An 18,594-nucleotide genomic window follows, 5' to 3' on the forward strand; every position below is an offset into this window, starting at 1 on the left:
AAAACCAAAACTGACAGTGTTCCGAGGCCCCATAATGGATAGACAAATAAGAGAAAATTATTTCTGTGCTTTTCAATTCTTGTAATGATTTTCTCATATTTGTCTATCATAATGGGGCCTCGGAGCACTGTCAGTTTTGGGTTTTCCACTGACAACAGAAAGGCTCCTGTGTGTTGGTAGACAGTGCTGTCTTACCAACACACATATCTTTTATTTTATTGCTTTTTATTACTTTTTCCTCCTTTAATTGTTTGTCTTAATTACTAATAATTAATAATATTATACAACATTAATATCTTAATATGTATAAAAGTTAATAAAATAAATAGCATATATATTAAATAATATAGATTTATGTATTCGCCTAATATTTTTACAATTAATAATATTAATAAAAGTTCATTTATTAGCATAGTTATAACTAACTGTAATTAGTTATCGATTAAAAAAATGTTAAAGTGCAACAGCTCGATCCAATTTATAGCCATAAGTATATGGTATAGAGAACAAAAAAATTATGATTTAAAAATGTGAAATTTAAAATTTAGCATTATAAAACAATAACTAAATTGAAATTTTTATGTTCCCAGGTAAAATAATCTAGGAATCTTAATCAATTTGAAACTAGTGATTTTTTGATTTTTAAATATAGATTTCTGCATAATTTTGGCTAAATAATTTTTATATCGATGCAAAAATTGAAGTTAATTAAAATTAATTATAAAAATCAGTTGTTTTAACCAGAACTGCGGAGTCGGTAGATTAAATGTTAGACTCATTTTTCTGTGAAAGTAGGACTCTAATTCTAAATCTAACTTAGATTCTGTTGAAATTACTCATAAACATACATTCTGTTGAAATCACATAACCTAGGAATGTATTAATATTATATTTGTCTCATTTCGTAACAATTTTAACTTAACAATGATAATACGACTATTAAAATATAATAATTATTAATATTTTTAATAATTTTAATTATTTTTTATAATATTTATTTTTATAAAAATAATTTATTTTTATTTGTGCATAATTTCTGCTTAATATTCTGTTAAATTTATCACATAATTCTAGCAAAGTATTAATATTATATTTGCTTCATTTCGTAATGATTTTAATTTAGCAATGATAATTCGACTACAAAATATTATAATTATTAATAGTTGTAATAGTTTTAATAATAATTATTTTTATTTGTACATAATTTTTGGTTAATATTCTGTTAATATTTTTGCATAATCCTAGGAAAGTATTGATGTTATATTTGCATCACTTTGCAATGATTTTAACTTAATTGATTAATAAATTGATTATTCGACAAAAAAAGTTTAATAATTATTAATGTTAGAAAAAATTGTAATTATTTTTTTGATAATTATCTTTATAAAAAAATATTTTTTCCTAAAAATAATTAGTTTTATTTGTAATTAGTTTATAATAATTTTTTATAAGATCAAATACTTCTTTTTGACTTATAAAAACTAATTTTTAGCCTTTGAAACTAATTTTTAGCGTAGTCAGAATCGAGTAAATTATTCCAACCTCGACTGCACAACCCTGATTTTACCAAACAACAAAATTATTTTGCCCAAAAAATAAACAGAAAAAAGATGCTACCAATAAAAACTTTTTACTGCCAAGATCCGCCACTTCCCCTAACTTTAATGGACATAAAACAGATGACCAATAATGGCGTCTCAGAAGTCAATTTAGCGGGAAACTCTGGGTTCCTTCTCCTCGGAGTCTGCTCCGAAGCGCGCCAGTCATTGACGTCACACGTGACGTAACGACATGGCGGAAATGTGTCTTCTCATGGAATACTGGTGCTCGCTCATAGGACTGAAGATGTTTTTTTAAGAGCGGTGTGGTATGAACGGTCTTAGGAACAGGTTGTTTAAGAAGTTGTGTAGATTATGTAATCCAGGTGTTTACTCCACAACCATTGGAGTTAATTTCCTAGCAGCATGGCCCTACTCTGCGTAACTGGTGAGTTCGAGTCCGGATCACTATCTCATCATCCTGCTATTCATCTTGTGTGTAAAGGCGGTCTAATAGACCTCTTTCCTCTCATAATCCTCTTGTGCATTCTTCAGTATTTATCCTTACCTTATAATAGGCGAATTGAGCCGAGCGATATCCTCAAAGGCACTGAACGGGTGCAGATAGTGAAGCTCCACTACCCTTCAATTTTGAATGTTTTTAATAAGTAGTGCATAAAATTCAAAATAAAAATAAATCGCAATTATTTATTGAATAATTGATGCAGAGTTGTGCTCTCCAGAGGGATATTTACATCATTTGTGGCTTGATTTGATGCATGAAATGGAATCGCAATGTTATGTGGATGTTTATGTGTTACTGTGATTAGTTGTTTATAAAGCTTTCAGGATCTAATATATTTAATTGCTTTTTTTATTTCTTAATCCTTTACGTCATTTTTTTGCGACAGGTGTGGATTATCTCATCATTATCAGGTAGTATGGTGTGTTTTGTTTGTTGTGTTGTATGAAGGATGCCCTTATCTTTGCCAAATCCTGTTGGGATTTCTCATTCCTTAAACGATTTTGGTGTTTATTTTTTGTGTCAACATGGTTATCAGTTTGTATTGCTTTGTTATGTCTGGCCTAATTAATTATGCTCTAAATAACATTGATTTACTGAGCAAAGATATTGTGGAAAATATCAAAGTTTATACCCAGAATCACTTACAATCATTCACTATGAATAAAATTAAATTCTTTTTCTAATTTAAATTGTAGAGCTATTAATCACATTAAATGTTATTCCTAGCCTGGCAATCTTAAACAATTAATATTTAAGTAGATAGTAAACTAGTTGTGAAGAAAAATAATATTTACTTTAAATATATCATTAAAAATGAGGGTGCACAAATAATAATAAATTTGAATTCAATTTTTACATTTACTGATATTGATTTAATTATTCATTAGTATAATAAGAACATTTTCTAGTTATCCTAGATATTAATTGGCAATGTAGAGACAATTGAATTTATTTCAAAAATATATAATTTTCAAATCAATTACAACTTTAGTTCTTCACAATACCCATGTCTTTTTTTTCTTCTTTAAATGAGAAGAAAAATAAATTATTTCACGTTTTTGACTTTCTCTGTTGATAAATCAATTATGTATCTATATATTACTGTATATTAATTAAGTGTTTCTTTAATTAATAGATAAGTCTTTAAGCTACATTCTTTTTAAACTTGCTTTCATTTAAGAAAATAAAAAAAGGAAAAAGTTGAGAGAATTCAGTCTTTTAATGTTTAGATATATTTTGGATTTTTTATAATATTTTTTTATTGTTTTTAATTTGTTTTAAAGAAAATTTCTTTCAATAGTTATTTAGATACAATTAGTTCTCAATTGCAAGATACATTCATAATTCATGCTTTCCTAATTTACGAATATGATTAAATTTGACAGCTAAAACATTAAACATAGTTTTTAATTATATGTTTATTTATGGGTGAAGTAAGTTGGTAAATGTTTAAATCAAAATTATTTATAATGTCTTTAGTTACTGATTAATTGTGTGTTTTAAAATGTTGAGGTTTGAATTTTATAATCTTAAGTTTTAAATAAAATTAAAGATTTAGCAATGAATGTGACATTTTTTATTTCTGCCAATCAATTTTTATTTTTGATAATTTTAATAAAATGGTAGTGGTTGTGGCCCTCGAATGATTACGTGCGACATCTTGCCTGTTAGTCAAAAAATAATTTGAAAGTTAGATAATTAAATTTCTTTAGAAATTTTTTGATAAACCTAGTCAAATATCGAAAGTATTATTAAGAACCTATTTTTTTTAACCAAATTTTTTTTTTAATCATGAAATTTTTAATACTGTAGTTTAAAAGTTTATTTTAAAAGCAAAAAGAAAATGTACATTATCAAAGGTTTAAGATTATTTTTCAGTATCAAAATATTTAATTTTATTAAAAAAAAAAAGACAATATGCATCAAAGCTTTAAATTTAAGAATGTACCTCTAGCCATAGTAGAAGTAATAGATTTTAATTCTGTTTTTGTTCATAATTATCATTGTTTCAAGATATATGTATTTTTAATAACTGACTTCTCAATGTTTGAAAGAATTTTTCTTAATTTTTATTTTTTAATAGTATGTTTCATTTTTGAATGCAGTGCTAATTATTATTTAAAAAAAAAATGAGATAGGTTATTGTAGAAGGATAATTCTTTATTCTTGAAATTTGTAATTTTATCTTGAATTTTGAAACTTGATGAAAAATATTGATGCTATCTTTTGTTAAGGCATACCTATCCTTTTTAGTAATTTAATCAATATATTGTTATTGGAAAAATTTGTCCTATGTATTTAAAATTTGTTATTTATTTTTTAGTGGCATTTTACTTCATGTCAAGAAAGTAACCTAAATATTAAATTAATTATCGATTATTGGGGAAAATTTTAAATAATATAAATCATGATTTACTTAACTAAGTGGGAAATTAACTCAGATTTGAGCTGCTAGCAATATCTACAAACTGCTATGTGAGATTCATAATTCATGTTTGTTTATGAATCACTATATTGTATTATCAAATCATGTGATTGATGATAATGTGTCTAAAAAGTGATTAGCAAATAACTTTCGAATAAGAAACATTTCTCTTTAAACAATATAGTGTCTTAAAATTGGTTAACCACAAGACTGTTCAATTCCTGAAATCTAATTATTGACATGATTGGATATATAACAATAAGTTTTTCATAGAACATAGATCGCAGTCAAAATTTCAGTAATCGAAATCTGTGTTCCTGAAATTCCTGAAATCTAATTCCTAATAATTCCTGATATCTAATTATTGACAGGATTGGATATATAACAATAAGTTTTTCATAGAACATAGATCACAGTCAAGATTTCTGTAATCGAAATCTGTGCTGGTCTTGATAAGTTCAGATCAACAATGTTCTGCTTTATCTTCATATTGTCAGCAATGTTTACATTAATTATTTAGTTAATTTGGTATCCAATTTTTTAAAAATGTATTGAAAAGTAAACCACTAAGAAAAGAGTTGCAATAAGTCGGTTGCAATTAAAGAAAGAAAGTTTGCAACTATATTTCTTAGCAAGTCATTTGTGTGATTTGTTGTATGCATATAATTCATATTTGAATGAATTTTTTTTAAAAATCTGTACAGTTTTGTCAGTTTTACTACAGTACAGAACCCGTTATCCGCAAATCAGAAAACTGGAACGAAATTCGATAAATTTTCTCAACTTTAAAAGTTTTGTGAGCTTTGAGATTAATGATAATGCAATGTTGCATAGCCGAGACTAAATGGAACATTGGAAAGTGATCCTGTTCTACCACGACAATGCAAAGCCACGCACAATTTTTCCGCATACAAAATTATTTGTGGTTAGTGGAAGTTTTGTGTTTCTAATAGTCCCAACCTTGCACAATCAAATTATCATTTATTATGAAGTTTTTAAAACGTTCCAGATTGTAAAAATTTCAGTTATAACTATCACCTCAATTTGCATTTCGTTGAGTTAATCGCTATGGACCATAAGTTTTTTGAGCATGATGTTCAAACATGAAGAAACCTGAAAGATGACAAAAGGTCATCGAACAGAATGGAAGATATATGACTGATTAAAGTTCATTTTTGTATTAAAAAATGTGAGTTTTATTTCACTCTAAAAACCGAAATTTCTTTCTTGCCAACCCAATATAATGTTTCAATTTTAAAATATTTTTTAAGCATAGAGGTTTTAAAACCCCCAATTTGTTTTGATTATTTATGATATATATATTTATGTCACAGAATTCTTTTTATTGCGCATCTGTGTAATCATTTCTTTGATTTGCTCAATTCTCAATGATTCCATTGTAAATCCACATGGTTTTTTGATTGTTTTTTTTTAGTCACTGTGTATTTAAGTAGGGTTTTTAGCTTGCATGCAAATGCTATTTTGACGATACCGTTTTAAAGTCATTTTGTCTCGTAGGTAGACTATAGTAGTTAATGGATTATCTCGTAAATAGAAGTTTATTTCTCTACAGAGTTCATCATGGCTTCTACTATATAGTTTTTTTTCAATACAAGTTATTTGTGAGACACGGATCTTAAATCTCATTTTTTTCTTACACATGAATTGTGTCAATTTTGTCATAAATCCAGAATGCTTTATCTATCGTTTTTTTGATGGTATTGCAATGGGTTTCAATGCAATTTTTAAAGTCTTGGTTTTTTCTTTCCAATATAATTATATAAATAGCACATTACCTTAATACATTAAGGGAGTGCCAAGTTTGTCTTCGATGCATGTGATGTTGACAGCATTTGTTAATGACTTTTCCATATTTGCTGCTATATTGCCCTGCTGGTGTACATCTTAGTATGTTAAAAATTTTAATAATTTTTTGAACACCACCGTATTAAACGAATAACACTAAACATGCAGCTTGTGGCTTCAGAGGCGAATTTTATTGAGTTCAAAAATATTATAGTTTAAATGATTTTGTCCACAATGGTCGATGCAGAAATGCTTTGCTTTACATTTTTGGGCACCCTAGACCTATATTTACTAAAATGTCAAGCAGAATTTCTATCAAGTCATTATCAGGGGTCTGTCTAGGTTTTTTTAAGAGGTACCTATTTTGTGAAAATTTAGACATAATTTGTGAAAATTAAAAATTGTATAAAAAAATCAACACAAAAATATGGTAAAGTAAGAAAATATTTTCAGAAATTGTCACTACAAATAAAAATAATTTTTGACTGGTAAATTCCTATATATTTTTCCCCAAATTTATTCAAAAACAATTTTGCTATTGTAAAATTTTAGGCTAAAAATTATACCCAAATTTTAAAATCTATAAAAATCATTGCTGATTGTTAAATTTCAACTTGAATTTAATAAAAACATGCATTTAATAGTATAAATAATTTTAATTATGAGAACATTTTCAACTGCTTCATACAGAAAAAAGTTTCACAGAGAAAAAAATGGTTCATAAAAAAAATAAAGGTCTGTTCAAATAAATTTACAATAGTGTTTAGGATAATGTTCAAATTTCAACTTCCTGTGAAGTTTATAGAGAAAGAGCCTCATCATTTAATTTTTTTAAAAAAAACTCAGCTAAAAAGAAGCTCGCTTTGATTTAGCGTAAGTGACCGATTAGGCCTACCACATTGCACTCCTCTTTTCCATAGATTGCAACAAGAACGAGGTTTGCATGAGAGCTTGCTTTTTTATTTGTGAAGCTACCGTTTTTCCTAAAATTGAATTTGTGAAGGTACCGCGAAACGGCAGTAAATTTACCCTGAACAGACCCCTGATTATGATTATTAAGAAATTAATATTTTTTGAGCAGCCTTTCCTTTTTTTGTTCATTTGTCACTATTAAGGTTTGGAAGATTGCAATGTCCTCTTTTATTCCTGTTACTACCTATAATTGTCAATTAATAGCTTGATTACTAGTTAAGAAAATTACATCACTGATATACTTCCATAACTGTTGTAAACTTTGTGAAAATATTGTTGCCTTTAAGTGGAGCATTGAAGCTTCAATGACTTTAGAAAGGAATATTTTTTTTCCACATAGCAGTCCCTTTTTAGCAAAGTCTCATTTAATCCTGGAAACCTGCTTTTCAAGCAGAAGAGTGTTTTATATTGTAGTGACAAGAGTGCTTCATGTTATTAATATTGTAGTGATTAAATTTGTTTCCTATAATTTAATTAATTTGTTAAAATTCTATTTTAGTGAGAAGAGCTGCTTTGGTTGGCACTGCAAGTAAGTTTATACATTTTAAAATTTATCTGCATTTACTTATTTTATGTTTTGGTTTAATTATTTTGTTATTTGTTTGAAAACTATCTATGATAAAAATGACAATTTCAGTATGGGGAAATTTTAGTTATTAAGATAGTGCCGAAGAAAGTTCATGCCATTTACCATTACTAGATGATCTGAACTCCATAAGTCCAAGTGATAATAAGATAATTGTTACTAAGCAATTAATATTTTTAATGCAGCCTTTTCTTTTTTTTTATTTGCAACTATTTATTAAAATTTCATACCTCAAAATACTTTATTATAGCATGTAAAAAAGTTATTTCCCATGTGTATAATTCTTTATGAACTCATACATTAATTTTTTTCTCTTTTTAGATCAGTTCAATACCTATGTTACCCTAAAACTGCAAAATGTGAAGTCCACAACAGTAGCAGTAAAGGGCAACAATCCCACTTGGGAAACAGACTTCCTGTTGTAAGAATTTTTTTATATGCTTTTATTAAAATTTATGGTATATATATTTTAACATACATATAAAACATATTACAGTTTATATCAAAGTAAAAATGAACTGAAGGGTAGCATTCCTTTAGAATTAAATGCTCATTTATAATTGAGTTAAATTAAAAGAAAATAAGGCATTTATCTAGAATTGATCGGTATTTTACTCTACATTTTCGATCTGCTTAATTCATCGTTAATATTTTAGACACGGATGGTTCAAAGGTTGTACCCTAATTCTTTTTTTTATGAAAGTGTTTAATCAGGGGTCTGTCTAGGTTTTTCTGAGAGGTACCTATTTTGTGAAATTTAGACATAATTTCCGAAAATTAGAAATTATTAAAAAAATCAGCACAAAGATATGGTAAAAATATGGATTTATCGTTTCCTACGGGATACAAAATGAAATTTTAAGATAAAGTATTTGGGGAAACTACCGTTTTTCCTAGAGTTGAATTTGTGGAGGCACCGCTAAACGGTAGTCAATTAGGCCTGGCAGACCAACACCTCCTGAAAGAAGAAAGGCCTCAGCACGGATCAATTTAGTAGTCTGATGTGACGATGTGTGTGTGATTATATTTTTTTAACTTAAAAAAATTGAAAGTTATGTTACTTTCTGTGTTTCTTGAAAGTACACTAGCATATTGGCTTATAAAAATTGGGGATTGGGGGGAGGGGGGAAATGTGTGAATAGTAGTTATTGACAATGTCAACCTTCATCTATGAAAAGGTACCCCGACACAGAATTGAGTTTACTTGTCTTATATACTTGTGAATTGGAATTGTTTTTTTGTAGTGGTAGATACACTACAGTACTTCCCCACCAGAATTATATTTGTGATAGAATTCGATGAACAGATACCACTAGCTGATTCATTACTGATTAGTGCGAAGCCGGGAGTGATCACCATACTTTTAAATGATGATCGTGAGAGCTGTTTTAAGTTCACGGCCATGGTCGCTCCTGTGTTGTTATTAGCAGACGAGTGTATACAGACTGACCTTGTGTGTGATTGGGACTGAGAAGCAGCAACGTGCAGTGAATATTGTGACAGTCACAAGTAGCAAGTCAACTGTTCAATGGGAACCATCCATCAAAGTTTCTGTCAAGTTAGGCTTGTTTACATCACGTCCGGAAGTCACCAATGTTGGGATAGCAGTTATCGACAATGTCAACCTTCATCTATGAAAAGGTACCCTGACATAGAGTCATGTTGGTTGGTCGGGATGCCTGAGACCGAAGTGGCCCTTACCCCTTCATCATGAATTGAAGGATCATAGTGGTAGTTCCTTACAGTCCCTGTAGCCTAAAATAAAAGTCGAGAAATAAGTATGAGCACATTGCTCGAGTAATATTAAATAATGATGCATTTTTTACATATACATATAAATAAGTAATGGAGAAAAAGAATGATAAAAGTATAATTCCTGTAAGAAGTTTGTCAAACTCTATTGTACATCTCTCAAGTACAATACACTTTCTCATATCACATTCTCAACAATCACATACTCTTCACTTTTATCATAAAGCATAGTCAATTTTCATGAAATCTAGTACAATACAATTCAATTTGATTTGTGTCAACACATTTTGCATACAATTACGCATCTATATTAGTGTTATTCTATACGAATATTGTCCGTTTTGGTATATAATTTTATATATAAATAAGTGCCATAAGAAAATATTGCTATAATATAAAATTCACTATTTACGCTCCATTGAGTTTGACTCAAATGGTCAGTGTTGCATCACTTGTAAAAAAAGTGTGCAACTGGCCTCAGAGAAGCATCTTCGAATAGGTTTTCGTACTCGAAAATTGAGTTAAAGTTTGCAGCTTTACAATCTAACTCTTCTTAAAAAAAATTCAGATTCATTTTGTTAAAGTGGTGATCGAAACTGTCAATTTCTAAGCCCGTGTGTATATCAGCATTTTTTTGATACCATTGAGCGTCAGTTATCTTTCTTAAGATCTTATTCTGCGTTCTCATGAGTTTCCTAAACTCACTTTGAGATACATTACACTATGCTGGTGAGGCATAGGTCATGATTGGTCTTATCGTCGAAATAAATAACAATATCTTCAATTTCAAGCTTAATTTTTCACTGTACATCTTGGATAGCAGTTTCAAAGTTGCAGCATTTGCTTTATCTTTAACATTTTTAACATGATCCAACCAAGTCAGTCTGTTGTTGATGACTAGACCTGAGTATGTGGCTTTAGTTACTCTTGGTATCACCTGATTAATGAGTACTAGTTCGTCATGCTCTCTAATTGGTTATAGACCCGGCATAGAATCTAGTTAACATGTCTTATATACTAGTAAATTGGGATTGTATTTTTGTAGTGGTAGATACAATACAGCACCCTACAAATTTTTAATTTTTGTAGACCATACACTGGTGTCTAAAAGTTAAGCATCGTTTTACATAGTTCCACATAATTTTTCACATTTCAGTATAATTTAGCACCTTTCCACACCAGTGTAGTTTTAATGTGCCTCTCACATGAGTCTTAAAGATTTTAGAAAACTTTCATCCAGTATTGGATCGATAATACATGAAACATTAAATAGACATTATCATTTTCAAGATGGTAATATTTATTCAATGTTTCATTTATATCTATATTTTGTACTTTATATCTTAAACAAAATATTTTGATATTCTTCATATTTTGAGTAATTAAAAGCATTTAATCTTTCAGTGAAACCAACAGGATGGACATTGGTCTCATTATTGAAGTCTGGAACAAGGGGATGGTATGGGACAAACTTTTAGGCTTGCAATGGTTGCCTCTCACTCGAGTCAAATACTCAAATGAGGTATCAGTTTTCTTTTTATCATTATATTCTGTTGATAATTGTATGTAAGAATTCTATTATTCTCTTCACATTATATTATTTGTCTCAATTTTTTTTATATTGTGTATTAATTTTTCTAAATGTTGTCATTAATTTTACTCAATATTTTTATGTATAAAAAAATTTTTTTGGGGGAGGGGTTATCTTTATGTCACCGTGTGTTTCACTCTCCTGATATTTTCTAATGCTCTTATCTACTTTTTTGTTGTCTTATTTAGTTTATGACGACATTTGTTTTTATTAGCTTCAGTTTGTAGCAGTAATGTTAAAGTTGTAATGATCTGTCGACTGACCATGGGTGCAAGTCTTCCGTCCCCAGGACAGATTTCCGTCTTTCAAAAATGTCCGTTGTCGGAAGTAAGACGGAAATAAGACTGACTCGAAGACGGAGACATTTTTTTTCTTTCTGTCCTTAAAAATATTTTTCGGTCTACGTTATTGGTCTACTTTCCTATGTCCTGTTGTTATTTTATCAAAAGACAGATGAATAAATATTTTTTGTACAGTATTTAAACTTGATGTGTTATGGTAAAGCTTTCTTAGATAGTTTGCATAGGTCGAGGGGGTATTGTGTATGTTAGGTATTTCAGTCAAAAAAATTTCAGTTTTGGCCTTTTTTCCAACTTGCACCCATGCGACTGACCAATCACCAATTGTGCCAGTCAAACAACCCTCACACTCTGCTACTCCCACCACCATTCTGACTTGCCACATACTTGCTGCATACTCCAAAGGCATGAAAATTGAATTAAACTAGAATAACACTCGCCTGAGTGCAAGGAGTGCATGGTCCACTAGAGTGACAGCTTTACACAATGAAGACTAAAATGCTCGCACTGATTCAAAACATGACTTGAATGGTAGACTCCACGTAATGTATAACTATTCATGACAACATCAAAAACGTAACTTATACAAATAAATGGAATGATAAATGACAACATGGTGATTAAGACATACATCATCTACATGGTGATAGTTTTAGCACTGAATGGCTAGTCATGCTGGCTAGAATGGCTAGTGACTGCTATGCATTGGAATACAGATGAGATCTCTAAAATTTGCATGCTATTGATGCCATCAACTAGATGTCCTTAATTAATTATCGAAATCACTAAAAAATATGAATATATGATAATCTACAATTATGATGTAAGAAGACATGATCTGAAGCAGGGACCAACTACTCCATCTCCTAATTACGAACTGCAGGTTCACTTAAACTAAGCCCAAATGTCAGAATTTAGCAAGTGATGTTTATTGACTCATGCAATTGGTCAGTCAATATAACATTCCGAAATTTCTTACTGTGCAACCTATTTCAACGATTCTGCTATAAAATGTTATTTTCCATTCATCCATTATAATTACACTAGGTTTTTTATTACTTATTTCTGTGATTCTAATGTCTCAGTTTTTGCTTTCTTAATGTGTTCTAATAGTCATTGCAGTAATATATCATATTTTAGTTTTAAATTCAATTAATGTTTGTAGGATGTTTTAAGTTCTCTTTGAAAGTATTGACAAAAAAAGAATTTTGGAACTTTCCTAGTTTTTGCCATTTTTTTATTACTCTTGCTTAAAATGAGAGATATTTACATTTTGGCAGCAAAGAAAAAAATGAAATTAAAAACTTGCGTAACTGCAGTAGAAATAATTGCCAAATATGGCTACATTACTTTAGGAAAATACAAAATGATCAATATGTTACTGAAAAGACAAATCATGACGACCCTTTCTTTTTCTGTATTCAAATCCTTTGAACCTTTTTATATTTTAACCAAGTAATTAAGTCATATTATCGTGAGAAATATTTTGTTTTTTTACTCTGATTTTAAAACAGTATTTAATCAGTTAAATAATTCAGCTTATTCAAAATGAGTAATTAATTGTTTTTCACAACTCTTTGAAACTTATTTTTATGTACAGTTATGCGCAAATGATAATAGCTTCTCAAAATAAATTCGATAGAACCAATTCAAAATTATGCCTTTTATTTGGTCACTAGATCATGAAGTCCACAGCAATTGATTATTTGCTACTATTCGTTAGTGATATGAGTATTGAATATGCCATTGAGGAATCTTCTCTAAAACTGTACCAGAAACTAATATGATTGCTCCTTAGAGTTCAGTAGGCTTGCTCTGATTTTAATCCCTTTGAGAGTTTCTTATAAGAAATGTTACTCCTTACCATTCAGTGGCCTTGCTCTAACTTGAATCCCTTTGAGAGTTTCTTATAAGAAATGTTACTCTTTACAGTAGTGGTCTTGCTCTAACTTTAATCCCTTTGAGAGTTTCTTACAAGACATTTCGAGGTTTGACTTTTCTGCTCATGTTATGCTTTTGATATTCCCTAACAACCCATTCAAAATCAGAAAATTCTTAGATCACGTGACCTTTTACAGCCTCCGTTAAAAACGCAAGACTGTTTAGAAGTATTGTTTAGGGCAGGAATGAAGTCAATACACACAAGTTCCCCTATTGAGAATTGGATGCATGTTAATACTTATGGCTCAGAACTGGATGTAAATAATTATGTAGGCAGGGACCGCGGAATCATAGACCGCGGAGAGAACAGTAATATTTTATAAATAAAGAGGCACAACCCCTTTTAAGATTACTGTTTTTCACTCAATATTTGTGTAATTAAATTTATAATTAAAAGAAAGTAGATAATTCTTTTGTGCCTGAATTCTGAAAAAGAATTTCTATTTCAATCGAACTTTAACATTCTTGGTGAAAACTGCTGCCAAATAATCCCTATCCCTTTGCAAAGGAAATATATGTCCCTATTGCTGACCGATCTGAAAATTCTTGGTTTCAAATGTTACAAAGAGCAGAATAAAAAAAAAAAACATTGAAGCATGTTTAAAAAAGATACCTAAAAAATAAGCAATAAATAATTTACGGGTAAACAATTTCTTCTACTAATTTAATTTTAATTTTAAGAGAATTCGAATCATGAAGTTAAAATTGCAAGTTCGAATTCTTGATTGTCATTTGTGTGAGGTTCATAGTTTGATTCCCTTTAACTCTATATATATTATATTTATATATGTATGTGTATATGTATATATATAAATATATATGTATGTGTATATGTATATATATATATGTATGTGTATATGTATATATATGTATGTATATATGTATGTGTATATATATATATATATATATATCCCACTTTTGAGATACTTTCGCCGTCACTGTATGTAGGAACTGATATTCATTGTTGGGCCTGCTGTCTGTCTTTGATCAGTTTGTTGTCTCTGACTCTCGGGCAGTAATCTTGTCTAATGCTGTCAAGCTCCTGTTTTTTTTCTTTTGTCCAGAGAATGTCTCGGACTCCTGTCCCCTGTTCTGTTTCTTTTCCAGAGATTTTACTTTGGATATTCTGATAATGAGATTGCAGATTAAACATTAAAACGCATGCATAATATATATATTTTGAATGATGACTAAATAGAATGAAATGTTTCAGGTGGGTGAAGGTCAGTGGTTATCACTTGACCAAGAGTTGATGATGGAGGAGGGGGAGGTGGTCGGAACCAAAGTGCCTACTGGACACAGTCTTCTCCTCGAGACTCACTTTGAACTTCCATGTGGTATGTTTTAACTGATATAGTTTTATATAATTAGTGCTTTTTTCCATGTATGCTTATCTTTTCCATGTATGCTATTCTTAACATTTTAATGTCTGTTCAGCAAGCAGTTGTAATTATTCTTTTTGATATTTTCTGTTCTACTTAACTATGGTTATGTATTCCTTAAAAATATTTTTTAATTATATTCTTTTGTACATTTTCTGTTCTACTTAACTATGATAGTCTGTTCCTTAAAAGTCCCACAGTGGACTGATCGTTAAGACACGGTTCCCAGCAGATCACTAAAGTCAGGCATCACTGGCTGTGGTCAGTGTGCGGGTGGGTGACCACTTGGATCGTTTTGCGTAGGTCCTCGTTAAACTTTCTACCGTAACGTGCTTGACGTCGCATGCCGGTCGCCGAGCTTTCAAAGCGCGGGTGCCACCCCCATCTACAGAGGATCAAAATTGTGATGGCGTGTCTTCAGATCATCCTCAGGGATATTTCCCTGACCATTGCCGATAGCCCATTGTGCAGCTCTAGTGTGACGTAAATGAACGTCTACTACTATTCCTTAAAAATACTTATTCTTCGTTTTTGACTTATGATAATTAATATCAGATTTCTTTTGATGAAATGTTTAAAAATTTTAACTAATATTGTGTAAAAAGAATTTAAGGTGGTAAATTTTAAGTGAATTCTAAAATAAAAAGTTTTTTTTGCCTTTTCTGTCTTGATAGATCCTCTCCAAGACAAAGCAAAATCGATTTTTTTTTCATTATTTTTATGTAGTTTATATCATTTAATAACAAATTTTTTCCCTAATATTAAATGAAGAAAAAGCATTTAAGAAATTTTTGTTAGATAAAAATTAAGGTTAATTTATCTAGAACTGTCTTTTATTTCTATGTCTTAAATTATGACTTAAATGTTAATTGAATTAAAAAAATAGGACTGAAAAATCAATCTGTGAACTAAGGAATTCATATTTAGTTATAAATTGAAGTGTTTGTACAATGCTAAAGAATAAACATATTATAAGGAATATACATGAGCTTATAAATGCACTTTCCAGAAAAATGAGAGCTGCAGTATAAAATGAATTTTCAAACAAAATATTTTCATCTCTTGTGCAGTAAAATAACTATAAGACAGTTTGGGACATTACTTCAAATTGTGAACAAAAACATTACAAAACTTCTGCTTCACAAAAATAATTTGACTTTGCAACTAAATCATGATGTAAAAGAATTTTAGAATTTCGTCATCCTTGTAGTCTAAGTTTTCCGACTAATTGAAATGTAAATAATTGAATAGATTATAGTCTCAAATTTGGACTGTCAGAGAAATTTTAAAATTACAAATTTTAATTTTATTACCAAAATTAAGATCACATTATAGAGTTTTTTTTTTTTTTACCTAGAAAAAGTTTTCAATCATTTTATTTACATGGAATTAAGCAATACTGAGCTTTACTATCAATAACTGAGTATTTTTTTATTATTTTTTAATTTTTGTTTGAAATGAAGCAATTTGAAATTCTTTCTAAAAGTTTTTGGTGTGAATGTTTGAATTTAAACATTCTTAATATTAAATAAATGAGAAACATTAGTTATCTCCATTGAGATTTCCAGCAATTATTCCAAATAAGAAACATTTTGATTAATTAATTCGAGATATTTTAAATGAACTAAATAGTATCAAGGAAAAGATTAATTAACTTTACAGTACATTGATGATAAGCATTGATATTCACTAATAAAAAGCTCACCTTTTTTCAAATGAACCAGATTAAAATGAGACAGTGAGTTTCAGTAAAAATCCAATTCAACTAACACATTATCATAATTTATGTAATAAACATGACGTTCTCATCAGTAAAATGAAGCTGAGTAAGAAGGTGACATAAATTCTAATTCATTTAAATAAAATGTAAATTGGCCCTAAATTTATTTACCTTTCATAAGTTATTCTTTAGCTTATTGGTGTTCTAATAATATTGCATACCATTTTTTTTAAATTGTAGATTTCTTTAAATATTTCGAATTGTATGTTTTATTTCATACAGCAAAAAGCAACACATAAAAACACTAATAAAATAGTTAAGAGTCTGACAGAAGTAATATAACAATTACTTTTACCAGATATTCACACACACACACATTCGTAAGGATACATTTTCTTCTGCTTTATAATATTTCTATACAAAGATAAGCCTTTTTTTCTTATTTGTTCAAAAAATTTTCTAAGTAATTGTTTGTTAGTTAGACTCTATTATGGTTCCAGTGATTCCACTAGACTTTGGAAACTTCAGGTCCTTGAAACCCAGGACTAGTCCTAATCTTTTTTTGCAAAAAGCCGATCCCTTCTTAAAATAATAAAAAATCTCTACATAAAAGATATACATAAAAGGTTAATATTTTATTATTAGGGAAAAATGCAATTAGTAATTTATTCTGTAACAGTTTGACAAAGAATTAGGGCTAAAAGTTAGTCAATCAGTTATCTTTAAAAGATCAAAAACAGTAAATTTTTTTCGGCCAGACTTAGTCCGTTTGTTACAGTGTAATAGTTAAAATAACACTTCGCTTAGAGTAGGACAAAATAGGTATTACTTAAATCTGAATAGTTTTAAGTTATAGTTTTTAATAATTTTTCCATTTAACTTCGCTCAGTCAGGATTCAGTTTAGAAGAAAATTGCTTATTAAAATCAGAAACAAGTTGCATGTAACTTGGAAGGCTTAGTATTGTTTTGAATGAAATTTAAAAGCGATATTGATAATTTTTTAAAAATGCGTCAGGATCGATGCTTACGTGAATATCATTTTTTTTCTTATTTTGTTAAAAGAGTTTTGAAAAAGTTAGTTTTTAAATAATTCATTTGTCAAATAATTTGTGTTTTTTTTTCTAAGCATTCATACCAACATTGAAGTAACTATTGCTATTAGATGTTTTGTATTTTATAAAATACGAAACAATTTGCTTACACTTAATTATAATTACAATGTTCTTACTTTGTATTGTAATTTTGTTTTAAAGTAACAATTGACATTACATAGTGTTTTAATTATTACTAGAGAATTATAAAATTGCATTTTCATAGATAAACCTATGCATTATGTTATACGAGAAATCATGTAAGCTTTTGGAAAGGTCTGGTATTTCGAAAAAAAAGTATTGCAATGTCATTTATAAGATGTATAATGTATTCTCATGATTTTATAATGATAAATTCATTTTTATAAGATTTTATCAGTTGCAACATTTTGCTATTTTTAAGGTAACTTAACTAAATAATTTTGGAAGTAAACATTTTTGATTGAATGTCTCTTATATTTATTTCATAATATCAGGGGTGATTCTATTCTGGACTTTTCGTATCATCCTACCAAATCTAATAATTAGGAGCAAGACATGTTTTTTTTCCAAGAAATTTAGCAAAATTCTGTAAGACCTTATTGGTTTGTAGACTTTTGCAAATAAAACTCATAATTCACCACAAAATTTTGCAGTCTAAAATTCAAGTGTTAAAACTTTTACTAAATCCTGTTTACGAGATGGTTATGCATATGTGAGTCTTCCGACAATGCGCCATCAAAAATGTGGCGGAAATCTGCCAATATTAAAAATGGCAAAATCTGCTCAACCGAAAGAATCAGTGGGCGGAAATCCGCCAATTTGATACTAACATTAGGATCTGCGCCAAAATATGCTAGTATCGTGATTCATATTCCCACGATTTTAATATAAAACATGGATTTTCGTATTTACCTGATTTAAAAGTTATGTGTCAGGATTCTTATTCATTCTATTTAAAAATTATATATTGTGATTCGTGTTC

At 29.1% G+C, this 18,594-nt stretch overlaps 1 protein-coding gene across 1 annotated transcript in view; it reads left to right on the forward strand.

The window, feature by feature from the left end:
- The first annotated feature begins 1,760 nt into the window (after nucleotides 1–1,760).
- LOC107444247 (protein unc-13 homolog B) overlaps nucleotides 1,761–18,594 on the forward strand; it is a 541,472-nt gene continuing 524,638 nt past the window's right edge. Inside the window, exons 1-5 of the mRNA XM_043038846.2 lie at nucleotides 1,761–1,986; nucleotides 7,767–7,796; nucleotides 8,175–8,274; nucleotides 11,010–11,127; nucleotides 14,650–14,773. Of these exons, the coding sequence (XP_042894780.1) occupies nucleotides 1,965–1,986; nucleotides 7,767–7,796; nucleotides 8,175–8,274; nucleotides 11,010–11,127; nucleotides 14,650–14,773 (394 nt within the window). The 5' untranslated portion in view covers nucleotides 1,761–1,964. The remainder of the gene's footprint in view (nucleotides 1,987–7,766; nucleotides 7,797–8,174; nucleotides 8,275–11,009; nucleotides 11,128–14,649; nucleotides 14,774–18,594) is intronic.

This window comes from Parasteatoda tepidariorum, chromosome 2 (genome assembly GCF_043381705.1).
Source record: "Parasteatoda tepidariorum isolate YZ-2023 chromosome 2, CAS_Ptep_4.0, whole genome shotgun sequence".
In the NCBI taxonomy this organism is placed as follows: domain Eukaryota; kingdom Metazoa; phylum Arthropoda; class Arachnida; order Araneae; family Theridiidae; genus Parasteatoda; species Parasteatoda tepidariorum.